Below are 17,500 nucleotides of genomic sequence, written 5' to 3'. Positions count from 1 at the left end.
GAGAGTATAAGTGTGTTGGGGGGTGGGGTGAGGGGGGGAGGAGCTTTGTATATCTGTTTATGATGGTTGATATACATGAACTCGACTCTCTAGTTTTCGCTCACTCTCTCTCACTCATTCACTCTCTCTCTCTCTCTCTCTCTACTCTCTCATTCTCTCTCTCCTATTCTCTCACTCTCTTTCTTTCCTCCTCATCCTCCCTCTCCCTCTCTCTCTTTCTTTCCTAATCCTCCCTCCCTCTCTCTCTCTTTCCTCCTCCTCCTTCTCTCACTCTCTTTCTTTCCTCCTCATCCTCCCTCTCCCTCTCTCTCTTTCTTTCCTAATCCTCCCTCCCTCTCTCTCTCTTTCCTCCTCCTCCTTCTCTCTCTCTCTTTCTTTCCTCCTCCTCTCTCTCTCTCTTTCTTTCTTTCCTCCTCCTCCTCCTCCATCTCTCTCTCTCTTTCTTTCCTCATCCTCTCTCTCTCTCTTTCCTCCTCCTCCTTCTCTCTCTCTCTCTTTCCTCCTCCTCCCTCTCTCTTTCTTTCCTCCTCCTCTCTCTCTCTCCCTCTCTTTCTTTTCTCCTCCTCCCTCTCTCTCTTTCCTCCTACTCCCTCTCTCTCTCTTTCCTCATCCTCTCTTTCTTTCCTCATCCTCCCTCTCTCTCTCTCTCTTTCCTCATCCTCCTTCTCTCTCTCTTTCTTTCCTCCTCTCTCTCTCTCTCATTCACTCTTTTGTCTTTAATTTTCTCTTTCAAAGTAGGCAGCACAAAATATAGTAAATGAGAAGTTTAGGCTAGTTAAGGCCTCAGGCAGGGTCTACAAAGGAGAAGTTTGTGGCATGGAAGCGAAAGCACAACACTGATGTATTACAACACAAACACTGTAACATGCATATCACTTTTCATTTTTTTTTGTTAAGTAGCATGTGATAGAAACTTTATTGGCACCTCTTGCTTATTTTTGATTTATTGGCACCTCTTGCTTATTTTTGATTTATTGGCACCTCTTGCTTATTTTTTATTTATTAGCACTTCTTGCTTATTTTTGATTTATTGGCACCTCTTGCTAATTTTTGATTTATTGGCACCTCTTGCTTATTTTTGATTTATTGGCACCTCTTGCTTATTTTTTATTTATTGGCACCTCTTGCTAATTTTTGATTTATTGGCACCTCTTGCTTATTTTTGATTTATTGGCACCTCTTGCTTATTTTTGATTTATTGGCACCTCTTGCTTATTTTTTTATTTATTGGCACCTCTTGCTTATTTTTTTATTTATTGGCACCTCTTGCTTATTTTTTATTTATTGGCACCTCTTGCTTATTTTTTTATTTATTGGCACCTCTTGCTTATTTTTTATTTATTGGCACCTCTTGCTTATTTTTTATTTATTGGCACCTCTTGCTTATTTTTTATTTATTGGCACCTCTTGCTTATTTTTTTATTTATTGTCACCTCTTTCTTATTTTTTATTTATTGGCACCTCTTGCTTATTTTTATTGGGATAAAATATGGGTAGAATTATTGAGCCAAAGTTGCTAGTCACAGGAGCTAAGGACCTAAAAGCTAGACCCGGAGTTAGGCGAAGAGGGAGAGGAGTGTCTTTTAGGATTTGGAAATTTCTGAGTACAGTGACATAACCGGGGGAATGAATGACGAAATATGGAGTTAATTGGATTAATCATTTGTATTGTAATTATTTGTATTTATTAATGATTTGTATTTGTGCATATATAAAGAGCAGTTAGAATGGTTATTCTCTCTTTCTCTGAATATAAATGTGTAATGTGTGGTAAGAGGGAAATTTCAGTTCATGAATTACCGTGAATTTGATCGTTAATGGGCGTCTAGGTGGGGGGGGGTGTTCCTATGCATATCCTTTTGTAATATCTAATCACCTTTTAGTATATTGTTAACTGCAGGCCCGTTCCACTGCCTGTGGGTTCGCTAGATAGTTAATTCATTCATGCGTGTCACTAATTAGATGGCGTGGTATTTGACTACCTTAGTGCCATGCGACTTTTACACAGACTTGGCACAATAGTCATGCACATATTTTTTTCATTTAGAAGAGTCGATTAGTTCACATAAAATGCATGACCATACACCTAGTTACTCAGAATTTATTATAATCATTTGATACTTATACAAACTCGAGGTTTAAATGAATAATTAAATTTAAGAAGCTATCCGTGTTGCATTCAATGTTGAAAAATGGATGACGTTGATTGCAATGATAACAGTTCGTTCACGGGGAAAATAATACGAGAGAATTATGTTTCTCCTTCTCAAAGGGATAAAGACTTTTTATGTGACAGTGCTTTATGTGACAGACAGTTGAAATTGCTTTATAAACACCTTAGGTAGGCCTACAGAAAAAGGACAAAGGTGTTAGGAAGACATGGCCTGTATGAGTGAGTGGGTTTGAGTCGGGGATGATGTAGTAAACTTCATGAGGAAGTTGGAAGTTCTACCATTAATTCATGGTTTAATTGGGGATATGTGATATATATCATTAGCTAATAGATGTATGGATGATAATAAGATATGTAAACTCATTCGGTCACGCTCACACTTGTATACACACACATATACATACTCTCCCTCACTCACTCACTCACTCACTCTCTCTCTCTCTCTCTCTCTCTCTCTCTCTCTCTCTCTCTCTCTCTCTCTCTCTCTCTCTCTCTCTCTCACACACACACACACACACACACATACAATCACACACAATTTCTCACAATCACAATCCCACACAATCCCACTCACACTCTCACACACACACACACACACACACACACACACACACACACACTCACTCACTCACTCACTCACTCACTCACTCACTCACTCACTCACTCACTCACTCTCTCTCTCTCTCTCTCTCTCTCTCTCTCTCTCTCTCTCTCTCTCTCTCTCTCTCTCTCTCTCTCTCTCTCTCTCTCTCTCTCTCACACACACACATACAATCACACACAATTTCTCACAATCACAATCCCACACAATCCCACTCACACTCTCTCACACACACACACACACACACACACACACACACACACACACACACTCACTCACTCACTCACTCACTCACTCACTCACTCACTCACTCTCTCTCTCTCTCTCTCTCTCTCTCTCTCTCTCTCTCTCTCTCTCTCTCTCACACACACACACATACAATCACACACAATTTCTCACAATCACAATCCCACACAATCCCACTCACACTCTCACACACACACACACACACACTCACTCACTCACTCACTCACTCACTCACTCACTCACTCACTCACTCACTCACTCACTCACTCACTCACTCTCTCTCTCTCTCTCTCTCTCTCTCTCTCTCTCTCTCTCTCTCTCTCTCTCTCTCTCACACACACACATACAATCACACACAATTTCTCACAATCACAATCCCACTCACACTCTCACACACACACACACACACACACACACACACACACACACACACACACACACACACTCACTCACTCACTCACTCACTCACTCACACTCTCACTCACTCACTCACTCACTCACACTCTCACTCACTCACTCACTCACTCACTCACTCACACTCTCACTCTCTCACTCTCTCACTCTCTCACTCTCTCACTCTCTCACTCTCTCACTCTCTCACTCTCTCACTCTCTCACTCTCTCACTCACTCACTCACTCACTCACTCACTCACTCACTCACTCACTCACTCACTCACTCACTCACTCACTCACTCACTCACTCTCACCCACTTTCGTCCTTTCATTCAGAATCTCGCATAAAAAGATACATCGCACTAGACAAGCAGTACAATAATTCCCTATAGACCATACTTTATCATTTCTATTAACAGGCCGGATAATCTTAACATGTTCCAATAATCAAGTATCGGAAACTGAAGGAACAAAAGAGTGTTACTTATGACTAGGTTAATATTACAATTTACTCATTTACGCTCTCCACAGCTCTAGTTATTATTTATGATAAGTTGTGAATGAGATTTAATAACAACTCTGAATTACATGTAAATCTGATAAAGATGAAATTCAGAAGGCGCTGTTAAGTTATCTATTTTTATTTATAACTTTTTTTCTCGATATTAGTCATGCTGAATCTTGTTACTATTCATAAATAAGTTGTGAATGCGATTTAACTACTCTGAATTACATGTGAATCTGATAAAGATGAAATTCAGAAGGCGCTGTGAAGTTATCTATTTTTATTTATAATTTTTTTTTTTCTCTCGACATTAGTCATGCTGATTCTGGTTATTATTGTTTACATTCGGATACGTCTCCTAGTGTGGAATTTATGAATGAATTCCTTTTCGTCTTCTAACCATGGGTGTGATTGCCGGAGAAGTTAATTTTTGTTCAATTGAAATGTATCTTGTACAGTTCATTGTGAGGAATGTTTTTAAGAAAAATATATGAATTGCAATAACTTCGGACATGAGGTATATTTGTCATGTTTCGATTAAATGTTCGTGTAATTTCATTTTTCGATTCATTTTTCGTGTAATTTCGATATATAATTCTCGTTCTTATGTATATTTTCTAGAAAGAAAAAAATATATCCCTTGTATTGTGGAGTTATTGTTGTATACATCTTATCTTAGAAAGGTATCTTCATAATTACAAAGTACGGAAGATGAGTTTATACCACATAAGGATGAACACACTGTGGATGTAGTTGAAATGGTAGATTATCGTACATCAGTCTCCTGGATTACGTCAGGAATCTTGGCAGTCGAGAACTTGGGTTGATTAGCGTCACTCACTTATCAGGAGAAAGGTATAATGTGTATGGTGTTCCACGAGTGTTTTGGTTATGGCATGAATGGGAATGAAAATGCATTAACTTTCTCTAACTCTCGCACTCACACACACTCACACACACACGCACACGCACTCGCACTCGCACACACACGCACTCGCACACACTCACTCTCACACACTCACTCTCACACACTCACTCTCACACTCTCTCTCACACACTCTCTCACACACACTCACACATTCACTCACTCACTCACTCACTCACTCACTCACTCACTCACTCACACTCACACACTCACTCACTCACTCACTCACTCACTCACTCACACTCACACTCACACACTCACTCACTCACTCACTCACTCACTCACACTCACACACTCACACACTCACTCACTCACTCACTCACTCACTCACTCTCACACACACACTCTCTCTCTCTCTCTCTCTCTCTCTCTCTCTCTCTCTCTCTCTCTCTCTCTCTCTCTCTCTCTCTCTCTCTCTCTCTCTCTCTCTCTCTCTCTCTCTCTCTCTCTCTCTCTCTCACTCGCATTCTCACTCACTCACTCCCATGATTGTAATAGACAAAGAAATAAACACTAATAGTTCAGATACGTAAAAATGTGCTATGACACAGGCCCTTGTATGTATTTTCATATGCAGTTTAGCAAAACGAAATAGTCTTTTTTAAATATTGATCTGTAACAACAAAACACAGTGTGGATATAGTGCAAGTATCCCTTGGTATCTTTTTCATCCGTTTTTAATAGTAGTAATAATTACACACAATCAAGAAATAGCTTGTTCCAGGTCATTTTCGTAAAGTTCTTAGTAATCAGCTTGACTAGTTATCTAAGTAATAATAACTTTCTAGTTACCAGATGGGGGACATTACCTTATTTCGTCACAGGTAAAGTAAGTCCTCTTGGAAACACAGACAAAGAGAAAAGGAAAAAAAAAACACGTATAAATACATATATAAGTTCCGTTTTTCACTACAGAAGAAATGCTGTATCACACAGATCCACGAAACCCCAAGACATCCCACACACGGGAAACCGAGCCTTGTTACATCATCTTTAACCGATACAAGTGTTTACAGAGGATGTCGAATCATTTATTCAAAGCAAGCAAACTTAACGAACATGTCCACATTCAAGGCTTAACTCGGCTCAGCGAAATATCGAATCTGGGAAGCATTATGCGTGATCATTCAGGTCATGCGCTAAAAGATTCATCTTTGTGGAATGTTGTACGCAAAGATAAAACCGGTTCATGACGTCGACTTGGTGTTGTTTATCTACTTCTCGTCTATCTGATTTTCCCATATATATGCAAATTTTATGGCAGGCTTTGCTGTATGGAGTATGCTAACTCTTTTTTTTTTATCTCAATTGCCAAGGTCTCTTTCCTCGTAGGGAGTAGCCGGCTAACCGAAACGTAAGTGGAGTGTTATACTTCAGTTTAAAGGTTTCTTATAAAACACACTAAAAGCCATTTTCTGTATATTATACATATATATGTTATATGTCATATCCATAATCTATCCATCTGTTTATATAATGTCTGATTTATAATTTCTCTAAATCTCTGCTACTCAAAAACGTGATGTCCCGAAATTCAGATTGATCAATATGGATCGAAATTTTCATAGATAACGCCAAAACTTTCTTTCTTCCGATTATTAAAGTTGATGTAGTCTGTAAATGAGATTGCTAAAATTATTGTCAAGTCTCCTGTTTTTATTTCACCAGATATTACCTTAGCTGTTATTTCGAGTGCATTCTCGTTTCCATACAAAAATGATAAGCTTTTGGCTCGGTAGATGTATTTAATTTCAACCCAGTGGTCGTTATCTGAAATTATCGGACCAGCAATCTGTTGACTTATCCAGCCAGTACTTTCTGCAAAACTGTTTGTGTCCTTTTTTTATAAGCTGTATAAGGAAATGGAAAAAAAGATGCTCACACACGCATACATGTACACACTCACACTCACACACTCTCTCTCTCTCTCTCTCTCTCTCTCTCTCTCTCTCTCTCTCTCTCTAAAACAAACCCATGAACTATCAGCCAGTCCATATTACCACAACACAATTATATATAACCTATTTCTACTTAATTTACATAGCTGGCAACCCATTTCCATCAATGATTGAACATTAATCATAAGTGCTGACCGAGAGAATTCCTACGTTCTGTGTCTTGGAGGATAGTTGTCGAAGGAAAGTGCACAAAAAATAAAAGTATTACGGCATCGCCATTGTCCTTTGCACCTTACGACGATCGTAGCGTTACGATGGCAGAGGACTTGGGATACGATCGTAAGTCTATTTTAGGTTGACTCTGTTCTTTTCATTCGAGGTGATAAGAGCATAATAGGGTAATTGGGATTTTTTTTCTGTAATTTTGTATTATTGCTTTAACTGAATATTATATGAACAACAATAAACGTTTCCACATATACTTTACGATGATAGACAAACCCCGGTGAGCATGTTTGACCCTTGCGAGTGGGCCTTTATCATGCAGACCTTGTTAATTAATACCAGTGTCATATGCAATAATATACATTACATGGTATTACGAGATGACAAATACACAACTGTAGTCTTTCAGTAATAAATTTCCTTCAGTTTTCCCCAGTTATTTTCACTTGGATGGCTGTTTTTTCTAATCAATTCACACCATGGCGGAGGTCTACCAAAATCATCATATATCATTTATGTTGTATCGCTTTGTGTATCGCCAATTTGCTTCATTTTTTTCTGGTTTAATTTTCGCGACCGTGTCTGCTTTCTCATAGGAAACAATTACTTTCAGAACCTTACTTGGTAGAGGAAAATGGCCCTCAAAATATCTTGTCAAACCACATGACTCTAGCCTTTCAATAATGACAAAGCCAAATGAGATAAAATCGTGTATGTAAAACCTCCTATGTCTATTTGTTTCCCTTAAAAAAATATAGCCTTTCTTTTAAAAAATGCGATGTGCTGCTTTTCGACACTGAGTCTTAAGTGTGTTTGACATTTGATGAAGATATATACTCCTTTTTAGGCCGGTCCCTCTGTTTTACATATGGAATAATTAAAAAATTGAAAATAAATAAACTTATTTGCGATTAATGTTTAGAAATAACTACAAAAAATCAACTGTCATTTTGTTTGTATACCTGGAAAAATATAGCAGTTTTTAAAAATGTCATTACGTTCTTTAGAGGATCATTTATAATAAAAATAGTTAAGGAGATAATTGTTAATGAAAGATTTGTGAATTATGCTTTTTACAGTAGTTTCATCTCTATGTTTACTTAACGAAGTAGTCTTAACTTTCCATTCGTATCTTTATGTTGTGATATACTTTTTACAAGATTTTTTCTTTTTTATTTATTTATTTTTTATTTTATTTATTTATTATTATTTTTTTTTTTTTTTTTTGGGGGGGGGTGTTCAGAGCAAATCAAACTTCATTTTGAATGATAATAAAATTCATATTGTCATATGTTCAGCCCACAGCCTATGGAAATTAAAACATCAATGTAAGTAATATGCGTTGTATATTTATACAAAGTCCCTTGTATATTTAACAGACTAAGAAAACAGTAACAAATTTACAATGAAATTTCATGAAAGAAAACTGACCAGAAAATTCTGAGTTTTCTTAATCAAAATTCTTGCAAGACTATGCAAGTGAAAGCAAGATTCTATGGAAGCCTACATTAGGAGCAGCTCATTATCTTTAAAATTACTCATTAAGATTTTTTTTTTTTTTTTTTTTTTTTTGGGGGGGGGGGGATTTATAATCAATTTCATTGTTTTCTTTTGAAACTTTTCATCGATCAAGTACAATACCACTGATGAGTTTTCTTCAATAACAATGGAAGTCCTATAAGCCGCTGCTGAAAAAATGGTTTAAAGGTTTAAGATCCATTAGTTTTTAAATTATGGATTTCAGTTTTATTTACATTCTCTGTAATACTTAAATAAATTTCGAACGAGTTAAATAAGGAACGGCAGATTGGTCGCTTAGTGTAGTAGAATCTCCTAAAAAAAACAACTTTCAAATATAATAAAGGTCGAACTTCCATAAAGAACGCTCTCTAAAATACAAAGCAAAGCGGTTTGGTTGCAATAATTTTGAAGGCCTTGTTCCCCCCCCCCCCCCCCCCCATTGTCATTAACAAGGTGGCTGTACAATTTTTGCCCCGTCAGTAAAAAGCGAGTTTGACCAAGTCGAGTCACTTAAGGGAAAAGAAAATTTTATTGAATACAGGAAGTATTGCAATTGCTTGGTCTGATTAATTCCAATTTCAAAGAACTAAATGAATCCTAGTATTTTGTACAAATACCAATCAAAATGGTATTACTATAGTTATCTTTTTATAATGGTGAATGGCATAGTGGCTTGGAATATGAACCTAAAAAGGGATTTCCCATATATGTCTTATATATCTATATCGCCATACTAATAAATCCGTATCTATATTTGATTTCCATTCGAGATAAATAACATAATTTCCCGCTTATCGTTATATATAAATCATATCCTTTATATATATTTATCATCAGAGGGTAATCAAAACTATCATACTCTTGGAATATCAGTTTATGAAAGAAATAAACATTTTCTTCGTACATATACATAGACACATGGAAAGAGAGATAATAAAAATTACATATACATACATATATAGATACATATAATACAATGAAATCCGATTAATCCAGTGAAGTTGAGGCAGCGAGAAGTGCATACGACAAAGCTGTTAATATTTCCTTAATATCAAGAGAAACTGGTGAAGGAAAATAAATTACAAACATTCAAAAGAAAAAACAAAAGAACGCTACTTAAAGAAATTAAGAAAAAAAAATCATACTAAAAAATATATATATATAATGCAAGACTGGATAATGAAAGAAAACGAGAAGCTGAAGAAAGAAAACGGGCGTAAAAAATATATATATAATTACGAAGAGGGAACTGGTATATAAAGAGGAATGCATAACAGAATAAAGAAAAAAATAATAAGAGAAGGAGAGTAAATAAGAGAAAAAAAACAAAACTAAAAACAATAAAGTAAAAAAAAATCAAAAAAAAGAAAAAAGAAAAAAAGGAGAAAGAAAACGAAGCTAATTAAAGAAAAGGGAGAAAATCAAGTAAAAAAAAAAAGAACAAGGACAAACAACAACAAAAAAGAAAAACAAAAACAAAAACAAAAATCCTACAGATCCTTCAACATCCTTCACACTTCATCCTCTCCCTCTACCTTTCCCCCCTTCTTCCCCTTCTTTCTTCTCTCTCTCCTCCTTCTCATCCTCATCCTCATCCTCCTTCTCCTCCTCCTCTCCTCCAACTTCCTACCACCTCCCGTCCTCCTCAGACATTAAGGAGCTTCGGAATCGCTTCCAGAGGATTGCTGAAGAGGGTGAAGAAAGGACCGAATCCTACGTAGTGTCTCACAAGGATCTGGGCGTAGTAGATGTATCCTTCGCTGCCCACGATCTTGGCCATGGTCGCTGGACCTGCGGGAGGGAAGGGGAGAGAGGAGGGGGAGTCAGTGCTTGGAGAGAGGAGGGAGCAGGCGATTGGGAGAGGTGGAGGGGGAAGGGGGCGGTGGAGGGGGAAGGGGGAAGGGGGAGGGGAAGGGGAAGGGAAAGGGGAAGAGGAGGGAAGGGAAAGGGGAAGAGGAGGGAAGGGAAAGGGGAAGAGGAGGGAAGGGAAAGGGGAAGAGGAGGAGGGGAGGGAAGGGAAAGGGGAAGAGGAGGAGGAGAGGGGAGGGGAGGGAAGGGAAGAGGAGGAGGAGAGGGGAGGGGAGGGAAGGGAAGAGGAGGAGGGGAGGGGAGGGGAGGGGAGGGAAGGGAAGGGAAGGGGGGGAGGAGAGGGAGCAGGCGAATGGGGGAGGCAGTCTAAATTTCTGGCGCGGATTAATATATCGTTAGCATAACTTATGATTATAGAATTTGCTTTTTGCTCGAAACTTTGGACAATAGAATTCACCAAAACATTAAATAACTAAAGGCTTAGTACCTCCCCTTGGGAGATGCCAAGCAACATAGCCCTTTGTTAGCTCTTGTAGCCCTGAAACACCACGACTGAAAGTCTCTTCTGAAAATATCCTTTTAACCATCGTAACCTATGTCCACTAAATCCAATCTGGGCTAGTTCGTGTAGGATTATTTACCTGTAAGCTGTCTCAAATGCAGACTCAATCCAGGAAAACCCATTGCCTTCTAAAAATGATAGAAATCGTTTGTCCGACATAAATCCATCTGGCCAAAGATCTGGCCAAATATTCTTTCAAAGGTATTCCCCTGGATTATTTGCCTTTGGTATATCGTTACAATATCCTGAGGCCAGGATATTAATAGCATAAGGGAGTCGGAATAGCCTTTGAACAGGATCAAGCAGGGGCATTTCTGAGAAGTCGAAGGACGTCATATGTAATGCTATCCTCACCAGGAGCTGTTGAACTTCCTCTGGTGAAGGCAACACTAACCTCGGTCTCAGTGAACGAAATATCGTAATGACCACACTGCTTTATCGTCGAGTTAATTAATTCCTTTCTGTCCCTATAAAGTTGATTTAAGAGAGCAGTTGATTCGCTGTTTAGTGAGTCAGTGTTGGATGTCTTGTTTATAGACGAGTTCCCTTTCTTTCTCTCGAGAGTTAGGACGACCGAACTGAGATAACTTCACCTATTATTTCATCAATACTGTAATATGTTTTTCTTTTTGATGTGGAGTTATTTATTGTCTATTGCAATAATGCAACTGAATCGGATTGCTTGAAGAGCTTCATGAAACACCTATAGTAAAGCTGGTCGGAGGGAGAGCCGCGAGTATTCTTTGTATTCTGGGTTACAAGTCGTATTACTCATGTATCTTGAAAACTAAAGCATTGTTAAAGCTGCGTGGACAAGCTGCATAACAATTTGTGCTTGCTTTCCTGCGCAGATGCCGCACTAGTAGGCCTTTGACCTGCACTTTCTAGCCGGGTGCCCCCCAACGTAAGCACTTGTAAATCGTGCAGGTGGATTGTTATAACCAATCCATAGTGGACGGTAGGCCACGGGAGGGGGGTAGGGTCCTGTCCAGGCGGGAGGGGAGGGGAGGGGTGGGGAGGCGGAGAAGGGAGGGGAGGGGAGAGGAGGAGAGGGGAGGCGGAGGGCACGGGAAGGGTGGGGAGGGGAGGCGAGGGAAAGAAATGAACTGGAGGGGAAGGAGGGAAGGAATATAGTTTTTAACATCGTTTACAATCTAAATAATAATGCACAAGTCTAAATTACAATAGGTTAATCTACTAATACAATTCATATACATGCATACACATGTATGTTTGTATGTAAACAGACATGTAAATTAGCATACCCAAACATGCAAAAGGAAGTTTCATAAAGCGTATCAATTCAAGAAGAGAAGTGCAAAATAATAAAGTCACACTGGTTTGCTAATATGATAATAAACTACAACCTGAGTGATCTTTTGAAGTAATATTGCTCTTACTCGAACACCTTTATAAAAGACGGATGGTTGGGACGGACTTCTTTGGATAAGAGAGCGGAAGTGTGGGATAGGTCTAGTATCATGTATGTATGTATGTATGTATGTATGTATGTATGTATATATGTATGTATGTATATATGTATGTATGTATATATATATATATATATATATATATATATATATATATATATATATATATATATATGTATGTATGTATATATGTATGTATGTATATATGTATGTATGTATATATGTATGTATGTATATATGTATGTATGTATATATGTATGTATGTATATATGTATGTATGTATATATGTATGTATGTATATATGTATGTATGTATGTATATATGTATGTATGTATATATGTATGTATGTATATATGTATATATGTATGTATATATGTATATATTTATGTATGTATATATGTATGTATATATGTATGTATATATGTATGTATATATGTATGTATATATGTATGTATATATGTATGTATATATGTATGTATATATGTATGTATATATGTATATATGTATGTATGTATGTATGTATGTATGTATGTATGCGTGCGTGTGTATATGTGTACATGTATATGTATGTATGCGTGCGTGTGTATATGTGTACATGTATATGTATGTATGCGTGCGTGTGTATATGTGTACATGTATATGTACGTGTACATGTATGTGTGTATGTGTACAATACATGTATATGTACGTGTACACGTATGTGTATGTATATATGCATATATACTTATACATATATATAAATGAAGGACACCCATATTTCTGTAGGCTTGGCGAGTGTCCTAACTACGCGGTCGTGATTCCTGTTGACAGACTGGAGCTGGACACTGGCTATTCCGCCCCCTGCTGGCGCTGGATCGGTGGCGATTGGGGCACCGGCGGCAGTGGGGGCAGTGGCGGCGATTCCAGGAGCGGCGGTGCCACCAAGTGTGTTGTTGACATTGGGAAGGGAGAGGGAGAGGGAGAGGGAGAGGGAGAGGGAGAGGGAGGGGGAGGGATGGGAAGGGAGGGCGGAATAATGTCTAGGGGGGGGAGGGAGGGGGAAGGGCGGAACGGTGTCTAGGGGGAGGAAGGGGAAGGGGAAGGGAGGGTGTAACAGTGTCTAGGGGGGAGGGAGGGGAAGGGGAAGGGAGGGCGGAACAGTGTCAAGGGGGGAAGGGATGGGGGAACAGTGTTTAGGTGGGGGATGGAGAGGGAGGGCGGAACAATGTCTAGGGGGGGAGGGAGGAACAGTGTCCAAGGGGAGGGAGGGGAAGGGCGGAACGGTGTCCAGGGGGAGGGAGGGGATGGGCGGAACGGTGTCCAGGGGGAGGGAGGGGATGGGCGGAACGGTGTCCAGGGGGAGGGAGGGGATGGGCGGAACGGTGTCCAGGGGGAGGGAGGGGATGGGCGGAACGGTGTCCAAGGGGTGGGAGTGGGTGGGCGGAACGGTGTCCAAGGGGTGGGAGTGGGAGGGCGGAACGGTGTCCAGGGGGTGAGAGTGGGAGGGCGGAACGGTGTCAGGGGGAGGGAGGGGATGGGCGGAACGGTGTCCAGGGGGGGGAGGGGAGGGCGGAACGGTGTCCAAACGGTGTCCAGGGGGAGGGAGGGGATGGGCGGAACGGTGTCAGGGGGAGGGAGGGGATGGGCGGGAGGGGATGGGCGGAACGGTGGGCGGAACGTGTCCAGGGGGAGGGAGGGGATGGGCGGAACGGTGTCCAGGGGGAGGGAGGGGAAGGGCGGAACGGTGTCCAGGGGGAGGGAGGGGATGGGCGGGAACGGTGTCAGGGGAGGGAGGGGAAGGGCGGAACGGTGTCCAGGGGGAGGGAGGGGATGGGCGGAACGGTGTCCAGGGGGAGGGCGGGGGGCGGAACGGGGAGGGAGGGGATGGGCGGAACGGTGTCCACAGGGGGAGGGAGGGGATGGGCGGAACGGTGTCCAGGGGGAGGGAGGGGATGGGCGGAACGGTGTCCAGGGGGAGGGAGGGGATGGGCGGAACGGTGTCCAGGGGGAGGGAGGGGATGGGCGGAACGGTGTCCAGGGGGAGGGAGGGGATGGGCGGAACGGTGTCCAAGGGGAGGGAGGGGATGGGCGGAACGGTGTCCAGGGGGAGGGAGGGGATGGGCGGAACGGTGTCCAGGGGGAGGGAGGGGATGGGCGGAACGGTGTCCAGGGGGAGGGAGGGGCGGGGCGGAACGGTGTCCACGGGGGGGGAGGGCGAGGGCGGGACGGTGTCCAGGGGAGGGAGGGGAAGGGCGGAACGGTGTCCAGGGGGAGGGAGGGGATGGGCGGAACGGTGTCCAGGGGGAGGGGGGGGACGGGCGGAACGGTGTCCAGGGGGAGGGAGGGGATGGGCGGAACGGTGTCCAGGGGGAGGGAGGGATGGGCGGAACGGTGTCCAGGGGGAGGGAGGGGATGGCGGAACGGTGTCCAGGGGGAGGGGCGGAACGGTGTCCAGGGGGAGGGAGGGGATGGGCGGAACGGTGGCCGAGGGGAGGGAGGGGATGGGCGGAACGGTGTCCAGGGGGAGGGAGGGGATGGGCGGAACGGTGTCCAGGGGGAGGGAGGGGATGGGCGGAACGGTGTCCAGGGGGAGGGAGGGGATGGGCGGAACGGTGTCCAGGGGGAGGGAGGGGATGGGCGGAACGGTGTCCAGGGGGAGGGAGGGGATGGGCGGAACGGTGTCCAGGGGGAGGGAGGGGATGGGCGGAACGGTGTCCAGGGGGAGGGAGGGGATGGGCGGAACGGTGTCCAGGGGGGGGGAGGGGAGGGGCGATGGGCGGAACGGTGTCCAGGGGGAGGGAGGGGATGGGCGGAACGGTGTCCAGGGGGAGGGAGGGGATGGGCGGAACGGTGTCCAGGGGAGGGAGGGGATGGGCGGAACGGTGTCCAGGGGGAGGGAGGGGATGGGCGGAACGGTGTCCAGGGGAGGGAGGGGATGGGCGGAACGGTGTCAGGGGAGGGAGGGGATGGGCGGAACGGTGTCCAGGGGGAGGGAGGGGATGGGCGGAACGGTGTCCAGGGGAGGGAGGGGGGGAGGGAGGGGATGGGCGGAACGGTGTCCAAGGGGAGGGAGGGGAAGGGCGGAACGGTGTCCAAGGGGAGGGAGGGGAAGGGCGGAACGGTGTCCAGGGGGAGGGAGGGGATGGGCGGAACGGTGTCCAGGGGGAGGGAGGGGATGGGCGGAACGGTGTCCAGGGGGAGGGAGGGGATGGGCGGAACGGTGTCCAGGGGGAGGGAGGGGATGGGCGGAACGGTGTCCAGGGGGAGGGAGGGGATGGGCGGAACGGTGTCCAGGGGGAGGGAGGGGAAGGGCGGAACGGTGTCCAGGGGGAGGGAGGGGATGGGCGGAACGGTGTCCAAGGGGAGGGAGGGGAAGGGCGGAACGGTGTCCAGGGGGAGGGAGGGGATGGGCGGAACGGTGTCCAGGGGGAGGGAGGGGATGGGCGGAACGGTGTCCAGGGGGAGGGAGGGGATGGGCGGAACGGTGTCCAGGGGGAGGGAGGGGATGGGCGGAACGGTGTCCAGGGGGAGGGAGGGGATGGGCGGAACGGTGTCCAGGGGGAGGGAGGGGATGGGCGGAACGGTGTCCAGGGGGAGGGAGGGGATGGGCGGAACGGTGTCCAAGGGGAGGGAGGGGATGGGCGGAACGGTGTCCAAGGGGGAGGGAGGGGATGGGCGGAACGGTGTCCCGGGGGAGGGAGGGGAAGGGCGGAACGGTGTCCAGGGGGGGGGAGGTGTGGGGGGGAACGGTGTCCAGGGGGAGGGAGGGGATGGGCGGAACGGTGTCCAGGGGGAGGGAGGGGATGGGCGGAACGGTGTCCAGGGGGAGGGAGGGGATGGGCGGAACGGTGTCCAGGGGGAGGGAGGGGATGGGCGGAACGGTGTCCAGGGGGAGGGAGGGGATGGGCGGAACGGTGTCCAGGGGGAGGGAGGGGATGGGCGGAACGGTGTCCAGGGGGAGGGAGGGGAAGGGCGGAACAGTGTCCAGGGGGAGGGAGGGGATGGGCGGAACGGTGTCCAGGGGGAGGGGGAGGGAGGGAGGAACAGTGTCCAGGGGAGGGAGGGGATGGGCGGAACGGTGTCCAGGGGGAGGGGGAGGGAGGGAGGAACAGTGTCCAGGGGAGGGAGGGAAGGGGAACAATATTTAGACATAATAGCTGAAATTGCTTAAGTATGAAGCAATCATCTAGGCCTCAGATTACAGGAAGTGGATAAAGCAGTAACTCCACAGCTCAAGCAAAAGTGAGACACAAAAATAAAAAGACGCTTCAGGAATAGAACCATGTTTACATTCTGTAAGATGATAATAGCTGCCGTAGCATTTTCTTCAGCAATGGAGGAGAATGAAATGGATCAAATTTTATATCTAAATGCACAAGGAAGAACTTTTATCAATAGAGGGAACATTACATTTGCCGAGAACGTCCATGACTTCTCCAGCTCTTTCTTAGAACTGCCAGAAGGCGAAGAGAGAAACGAAAACATTCGCAAGACATAGTGTGTAAACATGAGTTGGTCCCTGTCTGTCTGGATAATTTGGACAAAAAAAAATACATGTGCCGATACCTGAACAAAAGGGAAAATGAAATAAAAATGAGAGCTCTAGCAGAAAGCCTCATCATGGCTAAACTTACTAAACTGTCTACAATCAAGAAAAAAAAACGACGAATGCTTTTGATTATCCCTCAAAACAGCCGAATTTCCTGAACAACATTTTCCCCAATAACAAGTCGACAGACAAGTCGCAGCACCAGACCTCTTGGGAACGCAAGAGAAGATGGGAGTTAATCAACACAGGATCAGGTTGTAAGCTCTCACTCGATGCCATTACCAACGAGGCAAATCATTCTCCAAGGCCGACATAGGTAGACAAGGCCGTTGGGAAGGACAACCTGGAGATCCTCAAGTACTGGAACAGTTTCTGGTGAAGGATGACCTGGGGACTACGAAGATACTGGAGGAATGCACAGGGACTTTCCCGAAGATATCTAGATGATTGCACAAGGATATTTAGATGTTGGTACTCGTTGAACACAAATATAGAGGAATCGGCGGGAGAAAGGTCCTTGCAACTAAGTACGAACCCATCAACAGAAAAAAAGAAAAAGCCATTTATACCCTGAAAAAAATGTCCAATCTAGAATACACGAAACATGCAATTATTAAGTTCTACATCAACGATAATTACCAAACCTACAATCACCGACACCATAACTCCACACATCGCAACATT

The 17,500-nt window shown here is 44.2% G+C and overlaps 1 protein-coding gene across 1 annotated transcript in view; it reads right to left on the bottom strand.

Moving 5' to 3' along the window:
- Positions 1-10,036: 10,036 nt before the first annotated feature.
- Positions 10,037-17,500, bottom strand: part of LOC122263111 (uncharacterized) — a 33,753-nt gene continuing 26,289 nt past the window's right edge. The window contains exon 4 of the mRNA XM_086534865.1: positions 10,037-10,278. Coding sequence (XP_086390991.1) covers positions 10,133-10,278 — 146 coding nt within the window. The 3' untranslated portion in view covers positions 10,037-10,132. The remainder of the gene's footprint in view (positions 10,279-17,500) is intronic.

This window comes from Penaeus japonicus, unplaced genomic scaffold, assembly GCF_977035675.1.
Source record: "Penaeus japonicus unplaced genomic scaffold, GWHDUDI00000001_assembly GWHDUDI00000042, whole genome shotgun sequence".
NCBI classification, from domain to species: Eukaryota; Metazoa; Arthropoda; class Malacostraca; order Decapoda; family Penaeidae; genus Penaeus; species Penaeus japonicus.
The sequence above is the reverse complement of the archived record's forward strand: the minus strand, read 5'-3'. Positions and strand labels throughout refer to the sequence as shown.